Below are 16,529 nucleotides of genomic sequence, written 5' to 3'. Positions count from 1 at the left end.
AGGAGGTCAAAAGTTTCATACTATACTGCAAGTGTTGCTGGACTTTGCAGCAGTCTCATTGTGTAGTCCCAGCACCCCTATAGATTGCCCCTTCAAAAGCGGAAGATTGTTAAGGAGCAGATGAAAGGCATGTTCCAACAGGGTATCATTGTGCCTTCCTGTTCACCATGGGCTTTCCCAATTGTATTGGTGCCTAGAAAAGATGGTGGCTCCCCCCGGTTTTGTGTAGATTTCCGTCGTTTTAATGAACAGAGTGATGGGGATGCCTATCCTCTGCCAGCCATTTCTGAGATCCTTGAGTCACTGGCATGCTCAACTGTTTTCACCACCCTAGATTTTAACAGTGGTTATTGGCAGGTGGAAATGGAGCCTGAAAGCCAGCCCCTGACGCCGTTTGTCATATCTTTTGGGTTGTTCCCTTTTTTGGGTCATGCTACTATAATCACTTAAACCCCTGAAAGTATTATTCTTGTACCATATTGAAAATGATTTTTGCTTGTTGATCAGTACCGTGCTGCAAATAGTCTACCATATGACATAACATATATTGCATAATTGCTCTCCTTAGTTTTGGACTGATTTCTCTGGTCAGTTGAATAAATTATTCGTCAGAAAGGAAGTGACAGGATTCAGGATAATGATGACAGTTATCGTCTTTATTGTAAATAGCCCCCAACATGGTTCATATTTTATGAACTCTGTTGAAAGGCCTCAAGGATGATGACACTTACTCAGCAGAATCAGACTAAAAAAAAGAGAGACGAAAATCTATTATTATTATTTGGGTATCATTCAAGATGTGATATTGATTCACACTGTCATCAGTGAAAGTTCACAGCATCAGATCATTTTAAAAACAAACATACCTTTCCAGCGTCACGGCTCTTGACTCTCAGCTTGTTGACCTGGGACTCAGCGATGTCAGCGCGCTCCTGAGCTTCCTCAAGCTCATGCTGAACCTTCCTGAGCCTGGACATGTGGGTGTTGGCCTGCTCTTCCTGTTAAGTGTTTGGAGGAATGTTGGCGTAGTTACAAGACAGTTAATAGTGATGTTATTATTAAATCAGCTGTCAATGCTGTGCCACGTTATGTATTTGACTTACAGCATCCTCAGCCTGTCTCTTGTAAGACTTGACTTTAAGCTGCAGCTTATCAACCAGATCCTGAAGTCTGTGCACATTCTTCTTGTCCTCTTCAGTCTGTAAAGATATAAGATTATACAGTATGTGAAGACGAATAGAGAATGAATTAGAGATTAGGGGAGTTTTTCAGTACGGCTTACCTGGTATGTCAGCTCCTTCACTCTCCTCTCATATTTGCGGACACCTTTAATAGCATCAGCTCCACGTCTCTGTTCAGCCTCAACTTCAGCTTCTAGCTCATGCACCTGTAATGTGATGATAAATAATATATCAGTCTTCCACACAAAGATTTAAGTTGAAGTAATAAAAAGTATAATAAAAGCGATGTGCCTCCAAATTTTTATATACAGTTCATACCCTGGACTCCAGTTTCTGGAGCTGCTTCTTGCCACCCTTCATGGCGAGGTTCTCAGCCTCATCCAGACGGTGCTGGAGGTCCTTGACTGTGACCTCCAGGTTCTTCTTCATCCTCTCCAGGTGAGAACTGGTGTCCTGCTCCTTCTTCAGCTCCTCAGCCATCATGGCAGCCTGAAATGATGCACAGTTTAGAAATAGAATTTTTAGTCTTGATATTAATGACAATAATGCTAGATAATAATTAATGAAGTGTAAACAAGTATTTCTTGAAGCAGTATTTACATAAAAACAAGACTCACATCAGTAATAGCCTTCTTGGCTTTATCTTCAGCATTTCTTGCTTCCTGAACAGCATCATCCACTTCACCTTGAACCTGGACGAGGTCTGACTCCAGCTTCTTCTTGGTGTTCATAAGACTGGTGTTCTGAATATTGACCAAGATTAGACAGTGTTTATTGGTATGTGTCTCACATCTTTGATTAGATACAATTCTTTTGAATTAACGAAAACACACCTGAGAGTGAAGCAGTCCGACACGCTCACTAGCATCAACCAACTCCTGCTCAGCCACTTTGCGTCCTCTCTCTGTCTGGTCCAGAGCGACTCTCAGCTCCTCGATCTCAGCCACCATCAGGCCATTTCTGCGCTCCACCATGGCAACCTGCTCCTTCATGTCTGCCTGTCCTCTGACAGCATCATCAAGGTGCAGTTGGGCATCCTGACATTGAACAGAGAAAAAGAAAGTTTACATAATTTCCCTTTGATTTTTTTTTACATTTAATAATCAAACAAATCTCACCTTGAGTTGTCCCTGGACATTCCTCAGTTGTTTCTGGGACTCAGCAGCCATCCTGTTTGAATGACTCAGCTGAATCTCCATCTCATTCAGGTCTCCCTCCATCTTCTTCTTGATTCTCAGGGCATCATTCCTGCTCCTGACCTCAGAATCAAGAGTGGTCTGCATGGAGTCAATCACCCTCTGGCTGTTCCTCTTGATCTGCTCCATCTCCTCATCCTTCTCTGCCAGCTTCCTGTCAATCTCACCTTTGATCTGGTTGAGCTCAAGCTGAACACGGAGAATTTTGGCCTCCTCATGCTCCAGTGTGCCCTTAAAAAGTCACAAACACAACAAAAGGTATTTTTGGCAGAAATAAATTCAAAATGAATACATGGTTACATTTTAACCATGTATTTTATCATAGTGGTCCGATAATGTTAGCAAGATTTTACCTCAGCTTCCTCCAGTGCTGACTGAATTTCAGACTTCTCAGTCTCTACAGTCTTCTTGGATTTCTCCAGCTCATGGATAGTCTTTCCAGTCTCACCAATCTGTTCAGTCAGGTCTGAGATCTCCTCTGTAGAGAAGCCAAAGTCAAATATAGTTAGAACTATACATGCAGATTACATCTGGAAATATGTGTCAGTGCTTTTACGACCACATATTGCTCATAGACTACACTACTAGAGGTCAAAGAAGAACCCTTACAATGACTATGATCGTTACATTAAATACAGTAAGATTGGCATACGCTGCAGGTTCTTGTTCTCTCTCTTTATGGTCTCCAGGTGATCCAGAGCCTCCTCATAAGAGTTCTTCATCTTGAACAGTTCAGTGCTGAGAGAACGAGCCTCCTTCTGAGCTCCTTCCAGCTCTGCCTGGCCCTCCTCAAACTTCTGTTTCCATTCTGCAAGGACCTAGAATTGTATAGGTCAAAATATGTTAATTAAATGATTATTTATTAATAAAGGTGCTTGTTTCTCGCTATAAAACTGGTGTTGATTACCAGTTTAACCATTTACCTTATCAAAGTTCCTCTGCTTCTTGTCAAGGTTGGCAGCCAGAGCATTGGCTCTCTCAACATCAATCATGAGGTCCTCCACCTCACCCTGCAGCCTCTGCTTGGTCTTCTCCAAAGAGGCGCACTTGGAGTTCACAGCCTCAATGGATTCCTCAGCATCCTGCAAGCGCTGGGCAAGCTTTTTCCTGTAGCCAAGAGGAATTATTTGTGCTTAAGTGAACAAAGATTGCAAAAATGGATTTATCTTTGAAAAAGTAGAAAGGATTATATACTTGGACTCCTCCAGCTCCTCAGTGCGCTGGATAGCATCAGTCTCATATTTGGTTCTCCACTGAGCCACCTCACTGTTGGCCTTGGACATTCCTCTCTGCAGCTCAGCTTTGGCCTCCTGCTCCTCCTCATACTGCTCTCTGAGCAGATCACAGTCATGGCGGGCTGACTGAACTGCATGGGCCAGGGCATTCTTGGCCTGTTGAACATGACAAAACATTAGTATCATACCTATGAAGTGGAAAAAGAAATAGTAAATAAGTGCTTTTTTTTAAGTTTAATCATTTTAATGTAGCCATTTAGTTTTGAATCCTAAAGACTACTTCTGCATCAATCATATTTGCTACTCAGCATCATGTTTCTTTTCATTATTGGGCAAAAATGTAATTCGTAAAAGGTTCACTTAGCAATAATAGCAGTATGCCTGGATATTGTTGCTGTGGGAATAGATTCTTGAGCTTTGATCTTTTAAATCTTATTACAGTATTATGGTATACATTTTGAATGACTACATTTGAAAAAGAGAATATACCCCCTGTTAAAATCTAATAACAGGGCATGTAAACTTGTTTACCTTGACTTCCTCCTCTACATGTCTCTTAAGCTCTTCAATCTGCTGAGTGAAGGCCTGTTTTCCTCTGGTCAGCTGGGAAACAAGAGCTTCCTTCTCTTCAAGCTGGCGGGAGAACTCACCTGAATGACAATGTATAAATGAGATTTTTTATTATCAAAATTCTCATTAATAACTTCCATCAGTAGTTTTTATTCCATGACACTCACCATTCTCTGTCTGCAGTCTTGCCTTTTGTCCATTAACGTCATTCAGATGGCGAACATTCTCATCATTTTTGGCTTTGAGCTCACTGAACTGGTCCTCAAGAGTTCTGCACATTTTTTCCAAGTTGCCCTATCAATAACAAAACATGATATACATTGAGGTTTTTTTCTTCTAAATTTAAAGCTACTGCCATATTTATTGGTTAGAGATCATGTTTCTGAGCATAACAAAGGCAAATACCTAATCTTTAAACAAACGACTCACTTTAGATTTAGCAACAGCCTCCATGTTGCTGGAGAGGTCATCAATCTCCATCTTGTACTCGCTCTTCTCCTTCTCCAGCTTCTGCTTGACACGCTGGAGGTTGTCGATCTGCTCTCCAAGCTCTGCAACACTGTCTGCCTGCTTCTTGCGGAGAGCTGATGCGGTAGCTTCGTGCTGCAGGGTTGACTCTTCAAGATCACGGCGCAGCTTCTGGAACTCAGCTTCACGCTTCTTGCTCATCTCAATCTGAGCAGCTGTTGCTCCACCAGCCTCCTCGAGCCTCTCACTGATCTCCTCAAGCTCCCTGGAGAGGTCAGCCCTCTGCTTCTCAACCTTAGCCCGAGCAGCCCTCTCCGCCTCAATCTCTTCCTCCAGCTCCTCAATACGAGCCTACATTGATGAAAGAAGGTTTATTGACTTGAATATAATGTGTTGTTTTTGATTTACTGAGTCTGATTTGCATGCGTATAACAGTGTATGTACACTATGTTGGATATGTCACCTGGAGCTCCTTGATCTTCTTCTGAAGCTGAGCACTGAGAGACTGTTCATCCTCAATCTTGCTGAGGAGCTGGCTGGTTTCAAATTCTTTCCTTGATGAGGATACAAAGAAGGCTTTCACTGTCACAGTTTGTACTGTTGTTGGAGTGTAATGTTTGAGATGCTGAAAAGAGGATTAATAACCTAAATCAAAAACCTTACTTTTTGATTTTCTCATCAGATTGCTGTTTGTCATTCTCCAGATCCATTATGGATTCCTGGGCTAGTTTCAGATCTCCCTCAAGCTTCCTCTTGGCTCTCTCAAGGTCCATGCGGAGCTTCTTCTCTTGCTCCAGTGATCCCTCCAGCTATCACATGGCAGTTAATAATAAGTGATTTGAGGTATTCAAATGACAGTGTGTCAATACAAGCAGTATATATTATTTTGAATTTGTATCATGGAATATCAATTAAAACACAAGCTACTTGACAATAGAAAGATACAATTGAAACAATTGTTTTCTTACATCGTCCACTTGCTGTTCCAGCTTTGTTTTGGCTTTGGTCAGAGTGTTGACTTTGTCTTCCTCTGCTTGAAGATCATCAAGTGTTTGCTGGTGGCTCTCTTGGAGGGCTTTCTTCTCCTTGGTTAACTTGGCAATAGACTCATCTTGAGATGCCATCTCCTCTGTCAGGTTTTTCACCTAAAATGGTGTGAAAGGTGGATTATTTCCATCACATTATATTCATATGGTCTGTGTTTAAATGAATGTGGGTTTAAAATAATTCAAACCTTGTTTTCTGTGGCATGTTTCTCCTTCTCCACTTTAGCCAAAGTGAGCTCCAAGTCATCAATGTCTTTCTTCAGCTCAGAGCATTCGTCCTCCAGCTTCCTCTTCTTGGCAGTCAGTTCAGCATTGATTTCCTCTTCATCCTCCAGTCTCTCAGTTGTCTCTTTGAGTTTGGCCTCAAGTTGGATCTTGCTCTTAATGAGCCCTTCACATCTTTCCTCAGCATCAGAGAGGTTATCGACTTCCTATTGTACATAATGAACATACAATAAGTTTAAAAGTTTGAAAAGATAAGCGTATATGTAATAGAATTACACTTCCTGGGTTTTCCTACTTACTGAAGCCACTTGGAGTTGCAGGTCATTCTTCTCCTGCATCAGGGAAACCATCTTCTCCTCCAGTTCCTTCTTCTTGGCCAGGGCAGTAGCCAGGTCTGTTTTCATCTTATCATAGTTCTCCTTCATCTGCTGCAGCTCCTTCTCAGTCTCAGCACTCTTCAGGAGAGGCTTGATCTTGAAGTAGAGATTCATCCATGGCCAGTTCTTCACATTCATGAATGAACGGATATTGTACTGGATTGAGAAGATAGATTCTCTGGAAAATGAGATTGATGTAGAAAGTGTCATTTCTTCTGAAACATTATTTTGCGGAACTTCTAAGTCTAACAATTGAAAAAATATATATCAACTACATAATTGGACAGTACATTTTAGTGTACAGTAAAAGAATCCTACCTCCTCTCCCACATCTTAACAAACTCCTTCCTCATGACATATCCTCTGCAGAGACCCTGAGTCATGGTCACCAGCGTAGCCAGTTTATCATCTCTCATCTCCTCCAGCTGACCCAGCAGACCAGCTTTGAAGAACACCTATATTGTCAAGTGGGGCAAATTAGCATTCAGTGCGTATGGCTATAACAGGACAACCACACAAGTAAATCTGTAGTACTGTCTTTGAGGATGAACCTTTGTGTGTCCAAACTTGTACTGAGTGTGGTCCACATCAATGGAGCCCAGCAGCTTCTCTGAAGCTTTCTTGTTGTCAATGAACTGTCCCTCAGGGATGACACTGGCATTCAATACTTTGTATCTACAACAGAAAATGATGTTGTTCCTTTTATCTTCCTCCCACTTTTTCTTGGTGTTTACCATCCTTATACCTCTACTGAAATCAACTTGGCTTGCTTATAATGAAAACTGCAGTCACCTCTGCTTGAAGTCACCGTAGAGGATTCTGCTGGGGAAGCCCTTTCTGCAGATTCTGATGCCCTCCAGCACACCATTACACCTCAGCTGGTGGATGACCAAGAAGTTCTCCATAAGACCTGCACATTGCAAACTCATTGTATCAAAACATTTCTTTACCCTACCATGTCACACACAGTACACAAATCTGGATTATGCACTTCTTACCTGGGGTCTTTGTTTCATTGGGAATCAGACAGCGGACAAAATGAGGGTGAGTGCTCCTCAAGTTGGTCATCAGCTTGCCCAAGTTCTCCTGTGGATGAGCATCACAGAATAATAGGTCATCAATATTGTAAGATGAGATTGTTAATTGTTGTCCAAAGATATGAAAGAATACATACCCTGAAAAGAGCAGACACAGTCTGGAAGGAACCGCCCTTCTTCTTGCCACCCTTCTTGCCACCACCAGCCTCTATTTTGCAAAACATGACATTTTTATTAATGGTACCGAATAATGATAATAATCCACTGCAGTAAGTGGTTTAAGTTTTCGTCTGTTTTGAATGTGTATTTTTTTTTTTTTTACCTAAATGAATATTTTACCACAGAGAAGTTACCTGTTTCTTACTCGGCCCAACTCAATTGAAACAGACACACCGTTTTTTGCAGTAAGTGGTTTAAGTTTTCTTCTCTGTCGAATGTGTATTTTTCAATGTCAATTTCAACCAGCAGCCTCTGTTTTGCACAATATTGAATTGTATTAATGGCACTGGATTACACAGAAGTAACTGTTATAACTTTAAAATTTACCTAAATTAATATATTACCACAGAGAAGTTACCAGTTTCTTACTCGGCCAAACTCATTTGAAACAGACACACCGTTTTTTACCTTTCACTACAAAGTTATTGCACTGCCTGTAACTTTCCAAACTCCACTTTTCAGTAAGCAGCCAATAGCTATAAAAAGAGATGGCAACACTGCTCACTATCTTCAACAGTAGAAAATAGGAGGTTAAAACATCTGTACTGGGTACACAGAGTTTCTGATAACTCAGCTCACTTTTATTTCTTACCTTCAGCTCCAGCCTTGACAAAATACAACAAGGCCAGCAGTTTATTTGAAGATTTCTGGTAAAGCTGAACAACTGAGTCGTTCAGGGGGTCCTTGTTCTTGTCCAGCCAGCCACCGATATTGTATTCCACTGTACCAGCATAGTGAACCAGGGCGAAGTGAGCTTCAGCCTTGCCCTTTCCAGGCTTTGGCTTCTCAAAGGCCTTGGTCTTGCCAAGATGCTGATCATGCAGCTTGTTCTTGAAAGTTGTGTCAGAGGCCTTGGGGAACATGCACTCCTCTTCAAGGATGGAGAAGATGCCCATTGGCTGAGAAGAATTTACATTTCATGGTAAGAAAAAAAGAATTACCTGAGGAAGCAAACATTTGTACTTGAATCAAGAAATCTATCTAATTTAACAAGATGATATGTTACCTTCTCGATAAGCTCAATGCAGGCAGCCAAGTCCATACCGAAGTCAATGAACTCCCATTCAATGCCTTCTTTCTTGTACTCCTCTTGCTCCAGGACAAACATGTGGTGGTTGAAGAACTGTTGCAGTTTCTCATTGGTGAAGTTGATGCAGAGTTGCTCCAAGCTGTTGAACTGTAGTTATAGAAAAACATTTAATTTCATGCCAAAATAAGTTTGAACTTTTGAATTTTTCAGAAAGGTTGATTTTCCAAAACTTACATCAAAGATCTCAAATCCAGCGATATCCAACACTCCAATGAAATACTGTCTTGCCTGCTTTGTGTCCAGCATCTCATTGATACGGATGACCATCCACAAGAACATTTTCTCATAGATGGATTTGCACAGAGCGCTGACAGAATTGTTGACCTAAATATAAGGATTTAGGTGTGGATTTATGAGTGTGATACTTTTATTTGGAAATGTAAATATTTCCCTATCCAAACACCAAACTTCTGCCTTATTACCTGTGGGACGGTCTGACCTTTGGTCACCATCTCATTGCCGACCTTGACTCTTGGGAAGCACAGAGCTTTCAGCATATCAGCTGAGTTCAGGCCCAGGAGGTAGGCGATTTTATCAGCCACTGATGGAGAGAAAAACAAGAAGTTATATGAATGAAGGAATGAATGAATGAATGAATTTTTTTTTTTCGTGTTTGGTCATTAACATGACCCATCCCTGATGGATTATAAATACACACTGACTTGTGTAGTATCTTACACACCAGAAAGCTTGCGTGATAAGAGTATTATTTTAGAAATTACCCTCAGTGCCATCTGGTTCAGCCTGCTCCTCACGCTGCTTCTGCTTGAATTTCATGCTGCCATGATGAACCACAGCTCCAGTCAGCTTGTAGATGCCCAATTTCTCCTCAGCAGTGAAGCCCAAGATGTCAATAGCAGTCTGCAGTGTAAATGAAGCAAAGTTATTGGTATGTGAAACATTTTCCCCTGTATACTATCTCTTTAACTAAATTGTTGTCTTACATCTGTTGCAATGAACTCCTCCACATCATCGATGCTTTTCACAGTGATTTCACCCTGACTGATCATTGGGTAGTCATAGGGGTTGGTGGTGATCAGAAGAGCCTCTAGAGAAGGACAGTAGAATTACATAGTATTGTTTGATGTTTTATTCTCATATTGTCAAAAGGTATATTTAAAATTGGTTTAGTAACATACCCAATAGCTCAGGCTTGTGGCCAGTCATCAGCTGGTAGAAGATATGGTAGCTCCTCTCAGCAGACAACTGGAAGGTGACACGAGACTTCTCCAGCAGATCTAAGAAGAAGAAATTTAAATTAAAAACTTTACTGTTTTACAGTTTATTGTAACTTTATCAGAGCCTAGATTGTAATTTAAATGGATATTGACTAATACCATGATTGAAACTTACATGTTTCAATATCAGCTGAAGATAGCTTGCCAGTTGTGCCAAAGTGGATCCTGATAAATTTACCCTAGACAGCCAGAACATTAATATCATCAGTTTTTTTTATATGTAAGAACGAAAAAAGTCTCAAGATATTTTCTCCAGTACTTACAAAACGAGAGGAATTGTCATTCCTCACAGTCTTGGCATTACCATAGGCCTCCAACAGAGGGTTGGCCGCAATGATCTGGTCCTCAAGAGAGCCCTGCAAGAGAAGATTTGAATTACATGAGCTATACATACAAATTAACTTTCCTCTGACAAACACTTTCATCTTATACAACCAATTTTACCTGAATTTTGCCAGCTTGTTGCTCAGTCTTCTTAGCTCCAATAGCTGCAATTGTTGCAAAGTACTGGATGACACGCTTAGTGTTTACAGTCTTTCCAGCACCGGATTCTCCACTGGGGTACAGGGGACATATTATCAAGATTTTGCTTGATTATCATTAAGCTTATAAAGTTATAGCACAATAGTGTGTTTTATACTCACGTAATCAGGATAGACTGGTTCTCACGATCTGAAACACAAACATGAATGCTTGACATGAGTTTTCTTTTAATAAATATCAATGGAAGATTTTACCTCTGTGTGTTCAGATTCCAACACTGATATTTTTATCTTACCAGTGAGCATGAACTGATAGGCATTATCAGAGATGGAAAAGATGTGGGGTGGAGCCTCAATCCTCTTCTTGCCTCTGTATGCTTCTACACATTGAGCATCATATACGGGAAGCCACTTATAGGGATTCACGACAACGCAAAACAACCCAGAGTAGGTCTGTAATAGTAAAAAGCATAAACATAGTGTGATTTTATTTAGATTTTGTTTGATTTCCATTTAGGTACACATACTCTATACACATTTACATATACATTAAATTAGCATAGTGTGGAAACTCACGTAGATCATCCATGATGCATAACGCTCTTTGAGGTTATACAACACGCAAGGCTCATTGAGGTGGGTCATCATGGCCATGTCCTCAATTTTGTCATACTTGGGAGGGTTCCTTGGATGGATGTCATCCTCTTTTACTGTGATTGTCTGAACAGCAAATACAGTAAAACGTAATTAACTAAGAAATAACTTCAAACAGAAAAGTTCATCACATAGATCACATTGTTGTTGACAGTGTCAGTTTGAGTCTAAAATACAATGAGAAACAAATAGTTCACTGAATGTTTTACTAAGATATTGTTTTAAATAAATGTTAATCCTATCCTTGTATATACAAGGTGTCTTAGATGAAAATCGATTGAGTAGTTTTGTTGAAAAAAGTAAATAAATGAATCACTTACCTTTCCACAGTCTGTTTCCACCGTGGCTTTTCCACCCTCTCTCTTTGTAAGTTTACCCTTGAGGTACATCTCCGCAGGCTCAGCCACAAAAAAGGCGGTTTTGGCATCAAAAGGAGTTGTTTGTGCCTCAAGCCTCTCCTTCTCTGGCTTCCGGAGGTAGATGGCCGCTGAGCCATAGGCCTCCATCTCTGCGTCTGTGCTCATGGTGGCACTTCAGTGGCGACTGAAAAGATGAAGTCCACAATAGTGTTAACATATTGGCATGACATAGCTATGGTCTTCTGCCCAGCTGATTGTGGAGATTTAAAGTTTTTTATGCTGAAATCTTTTACCTCAGCTGGTTCCGAAAACAACTGAGCGTTGGAGTCTCTGGTGGAGTTGGGAGATCCTGTAAATACATGATTAAACATGAGTACAATAACTTGTTTCAGATTGTTTTTCTAATTTCAATTTTTTTCTGTGGAAATTTAGCCAATTAGAAAACAGATGAGGGTAAAGATGGCAAAATGTTTATAGACTTATAAAATATATTCAAACTGTAATGAATTGAATCATTAAAGTCAAAGTCAATCATTTACCATTAAAGTACTCTTTCATCCCCTCAACTGCCCTCGCTACCAGAGAAATAGTATTGCTCTTAATGATCAGTCAGTATGTATGTGATGAAACAGGGTGTGTATTAGATGCAAATACAAACTAACAAATTGTGTTAAATGTGATAGAGTATATAAATGGAGTATATCAAGAAAATTATTTTGAAATAATTTCTAGCCAAGACTACCACCCAGGTAACTCTGCCATATAATTCTGGACAATATGCAAAAGTAATTAGCAACACATTAACTTCACTGACTAATTAAGAACAGTAAAAGCTGAGGTCAAAGTGAATACACTCACCTGTGATGAAGCTTCAGTTAATGCAGTAGCTCAGAGCTGCCTCTTTTATAGAGGGTGGGATTGCCTGGTCAGCAGCAGTCTCTCGCTCGGTTTGGTCATGGCATCTTTTCATCCTGTTGCTTATTTGTGGCAGTGACGTTTAAGGACGGGGTTTGCATAATTCTTTGTAACTACAGCTTAAAAAATACAGGATACGTTTGTGCAGAATGTGGTTTGTGTATGATTCCAATCATTATAATAATTGATTTAAACGACGCTGAAGTTGGGATTTGTTTTGAACATCTTTATTTAAAATGAATGGACGGCTTTGGGGGTTGGTTTTGAAAAGTCTTCCAAATTCCATTAGTATTCAATTTCAGGACACTTGCACATTTGAGTTCACCCCTAAATGACACTAATATGAGAGTTGTGGTTGTATACACGTTTATTTAATAATAAAATGCATCTTTGATACAAACTTAGAGGTTGTACTAATGTCATTACCATGAAATGTATAGACATGGTTGTGCTCTATTTGACCTTATAAATGAAAGTCAGAGCACTGTATTTGTGGATTTTACATTGCATTACTGTTTTTGAGTCATGTCAGATGAATGCAAAGAGCTTAGTTTTGGAAATGTCCCCAAATGTTTGTAGTTTACAATTACAGGAGACTGGCACATCTCATATTCCTGTAATAAAAACAAGAATCTTTTGGATAACTCCCTAAATGGAAATGAAAACAGTTGGAAACTCCTTTGAGATCAGGACCAAAATAAATTGAACAATATGAACTTCTCCAGTTACTACATTTGATATGAAAGAGATGACATCTATTCAAGTACCATGATAAGTGCCCTGGAAAATCTTAAGGGGTCATGTCATTTATAGCCTTTTTGAGTCAAAGCGGCAAACCACACATATACACATGGAAACACTAAACCCCTATCAGAAAGTGGGTGAACCGTTTTCTCAACTTTTTTCTTCATTTATGTTGAGTTCTTTTGATTTGGCTCTTAGGACACATACTGATTTGAGCAGGTGGTGTTTATAATAAAAGTGTCCAAGTGACTGTAACCAGTATTTTCCACCGCTGATTAAAGTTCTTTGCTCCTGATATTGATAACAGCATTTAAGTTAGATTTTTATCAATCTAAGAATGGATATACAGAAAGTATTCAGACCCCTTTACTTTGTGAGGGGGTCTGAATACTTTCTGAATGCACTATGTTTTGACACATGTACAGGTCCAACAATGTGTGTGTGTGCGTGTTTGTGTGTGTGTGTGTGTGTGTGTGTGTGTGTGTGCATGCGTGCGTGCGTGCGTGCGTGAGATTGTGTGATTGTATGTGGGTTTGTGAGACACATATGACAGATATGGAAGAGTGGAGCGATTATACCATTTATCAGCTACCCAGAAGCCTTTGTCTGCTGTAAAGAATACATTTTGAGTTCATCCAGGGAGTTTGATATGTTTGTAATGAGACAACCTGGATGATCATCAAATCTTAATATTGTTTTTTGTAAAAAAGGTGATCATTACTTGGACCCATTTATTGTATTTGTTGGTCCTTTAACATTTTGGATTCTGCTATGAAATGAAATCCGCTGAAGACTTCATTCTCCAAAATGCAAAATGCCAGGTCAAGGTTTAATTTTAGCCTTTTTCTTTAGCCTTGTTTTTTAAATTTTGGAATTACAATATATTTTTCCTCATATGAATTTATCATGGTGGAATGATCTTTCAGGCCGCTTAGTGGTTTATGGTCTTAAGAGTGTGTCTAGGAGAGTACAGCAGTAGAGTCATCTGCTTCTTCTCCTATTGTCACTTGCATTTGGCTGTCCTTGCTTCACCCCATTGTTTTTTTGACATTTTCTCAAATGGTAGTAGCAGAGTAGAGATTTCTGGCCCAGTGTCACCTACTTTCAGGGTGCATGTGTAACGGGGTCAGTTCCTAGGACGTTGCATATTTTGTTATTATTTTGCTGTGTTTTAGTTACGATTATGAAATCTTGCATGTTGTGTTACTTTGCTTATTTGCATGTTGTGTTAATTTGCTTATTTTACTGTGTTCGTTACGTTTATGAAATGTTGCATGTTACCTTGTTTGCAGTATTTTGATTATTTCAGTTGGAGATTATGTTGAACTGCATGCAGAGTTTTCATTTCCGAACTGACATTGAACTGCACACGGACTCGTCCCCGGCAGCAATCAGCGCAACGAGCCACGGGTGGTGGCGAGCGCAGGGGATATGTTCCTTTTAAAACAGCAGGAAAGCAGCGTTCAGGGGGCAGAAAGAAGACAGGGGACCCCACCGAAGAGCCGGACGGCGAGAGGAGACCACCACCACCACAGGAGAACAACCACACGCCTGAAGCGCAGCAGTCTGTGTCCGTTTGGCCTTACAGCAAAACATCCAGTGGTGGACCACGGGACCGGAGGGTGGACAGCAGGCGAAGGGAGGTCATCGGCCGCAGTTGAGGGGAAGTAACTGGAGAAGCAGAGGGGTGTAATCACGATGCACCCCTCTTGCAGCTAAGTACACTTTCTGCCTATTTTAAACCATTTTCAGCAGGATTTTAACTAGCATTTTAGGGATTTCCCTTTTTAATTGTTGAACAATTTTAGTTTGCCTACTTTTCCCGGGATTTTCTCTCTCTTATGTGTCTCCAACCGACGAATGACTGCTTTCCCGTCATCACCTTCAAGGCCTGGGGTCTGCCACCTTCGGTTTTAGAGTGAGACCAGTACAAAGGACGATTGAACTGCCGGAAGAGACTTTGAGCTGGGGTTTTTATTTTATTTCATTTTATTTTATTTTATTTTATTTTATCACTTTAATTATAATAAATCTTGTATTTAACTTTTATTTGGATTTGTGGTTTTTAACTCTGCTCAACCCTGATTTTAAATAAGAACCTGTGTTGCTTTTTAAAATTGGAGTCCTAGGCTCTTTTAACCTAGGTGGCGATATTGGCCTTTTACTAATACATTTTATTTAAGAATTCATTTTCAATTTAACTATAGATTTTTCCAACCTCGCCACACATGGAGTGTAAAAGTCTGAGGAAGTCAAAAGTTTCATACCATACTGCAAGTGTTGCTGGACTTTTGACCTTGCAGCAGACTCATTGTGCAGTCCCAGCACCCCTATAATTTTTCCCCTTCAAAAGTGGAAAATTGTTACAGAGCAGATGGAAGGCATGTTCCAACAGGGTATCATTGTGCCTTCCTGTTCACCATGGGCTTTTCCAATTGTATCGGTGCCTAGAAAAGATGGTGGCTCCCCCTGGTTTTGTGTAGATTTCCGTCGTGTTAATGAACAGAGTGATGGGGATGCCTATCCTCTGCCAGCCATTTCTGAGATCCTTGAGTCACTAGCCGTTTTATACTGGACAGCAACCCGCCAATTTGGCTGTCCTTTTTGCGGGGCGGGGGGTCTGTTTTGGTCTGCCAATATGACGCCTCGGAGGGTACACTTTTTGCCACCTCCATTGCTATGTAAAAACAAGGTGTCAATTGTGCTGGCAATTGCGTGACATGGGCGGAGGTGTCTGACGTGCACTGTTGTCTGAGTTTTAAAAGCAGGAAACGGCTGATCACAGCATCCAGTTCATCACTTCATCCACGGATGTCAAGATGAGCAACTGGAAAGCCGCTGAGATCCGGGAGATGCTAACCATCACAGCCGAGAGAAACGTCAATAACCAGATCACTCGTCACTGTTCACGCCCAACTTCGTGCTTCACTTCACGTCACATGTTTACACCTACCCCAGTGGCGGCTTTTTTGAAAAGGAGGAATATTACACCTCCGTTTGACATAGACAAGACGGCAGATTGCAGCCTTTACCTGGCTGCAAATGTGGCGCATTTTCTAACTAAAAGGGGCTACTGGTATGCTTAACTGTTTTCACCACCCTAGATTTTAACAGTGGTTATTGGCAGGTGGAAATGGAGCCTGAAAGCCAGCCCCTGACGGCATTTGTCACATCTTTTGGGTTGTTCCCTTTTTCGGGTCATGCCTTTTTGTTTGAAGGGCGCTCCAGCCACCTTCTAAAGGCTGCTGAATCATGTGCTGCGGAGCTGCCTTGGAGACTGCTGCATGGTGTACCTGGATGACATTGTCATCTATTGTAAAGACTTCCATGCCCCAAACTTAAATTCCTGGGTCATGTAGTGAGTATGGATGTAGATCGGGGAGATATGGCAAAGAAGGAGGCGCTGCGTGACTACCGGATACAAAGGAACCCGTCCCTAACTTTTCAATGATTGAGGAGCCTCTTAACGCACTGAAAAGGAAAGGAGCTGTGT

General features: G+C 40.7%; 1 protein-coding gene across 1 annotated transcript; it reads right to left on the bottom strand.

Moving 5' to 3' along the window:
- Nucleotides 1–727: 727 nt before the first annotated feature.
- LOC141018929 (myosin heavy chain, fast skeletal muscle-like) lies at nt 728–11,542 on the bottom strand. The gene is made up of 39 exons (XM_073493681.1): nt 11,339–11,542; nt 10,941–11,084; nt 10,661–10,817; nt 10,527–10,554; nt 10,327–10,438; nt 10,146–10,238; nt 9,998–10,061; nt 9,784–9,882; nt 9,589–9,692; nt 9,367–9,505; nt 9,067–9,185; nt 8,819–8,968; nt 8,561–8,731; nt 8,147–8,453; nt 7,473–7,543; nt 7,297–7,384; nt 7,091–7,208; nt 6,850–6,973; nt 6,617–6,753; nt 6,221–6,476; nt 5,885–6,127; nt 5,619–5,795; nt 5,314–5,459; nt 5,114–5,204; nt 4,612–5,001; nt 4,350–4,476; nt 4,144–4,262; nt 3,572–3,768; nt 3,301–3,484; nt 3,030–3,195; nt 2,731–2,855; nt 2,300–2,608; nt 2,015–2,218; nt 1,799–1,924; nt 1,500–1,670; nt 1,283–1,387; nt 1,104–1,199; nt 867–998; nt 728–745 (listed from the first exon to the last, which is right to left on the bottom strand). Exons 1-39 carry the CDS (start codon nt 11,540–11,542, stop codon nt 728–730), a joined length of 5,811 nt encoding a protein of 1,936 aa, XP_073349782.1.
- Nucleotides 11,543–16,529: the final 4,987 nt, after the last annotated feature.

This window comes from Pagrus major, chromosome 23, assembly GCF_040436345.1.
Source record: "Pagrus major chromosome 23, Pma_NU_1.0".
Classification (NCBI taxonomy): Eukaryota; Metazoa; Chordata; class Actinopteri; order Spariformes; family Sparidae; genus Pagrus; species Pagrus major.
The sequence above is the reverse complement of the archived record's forward strand: the minus strand, read 5'-3'. Positions and strand labels throughout refer to the sequence as shown.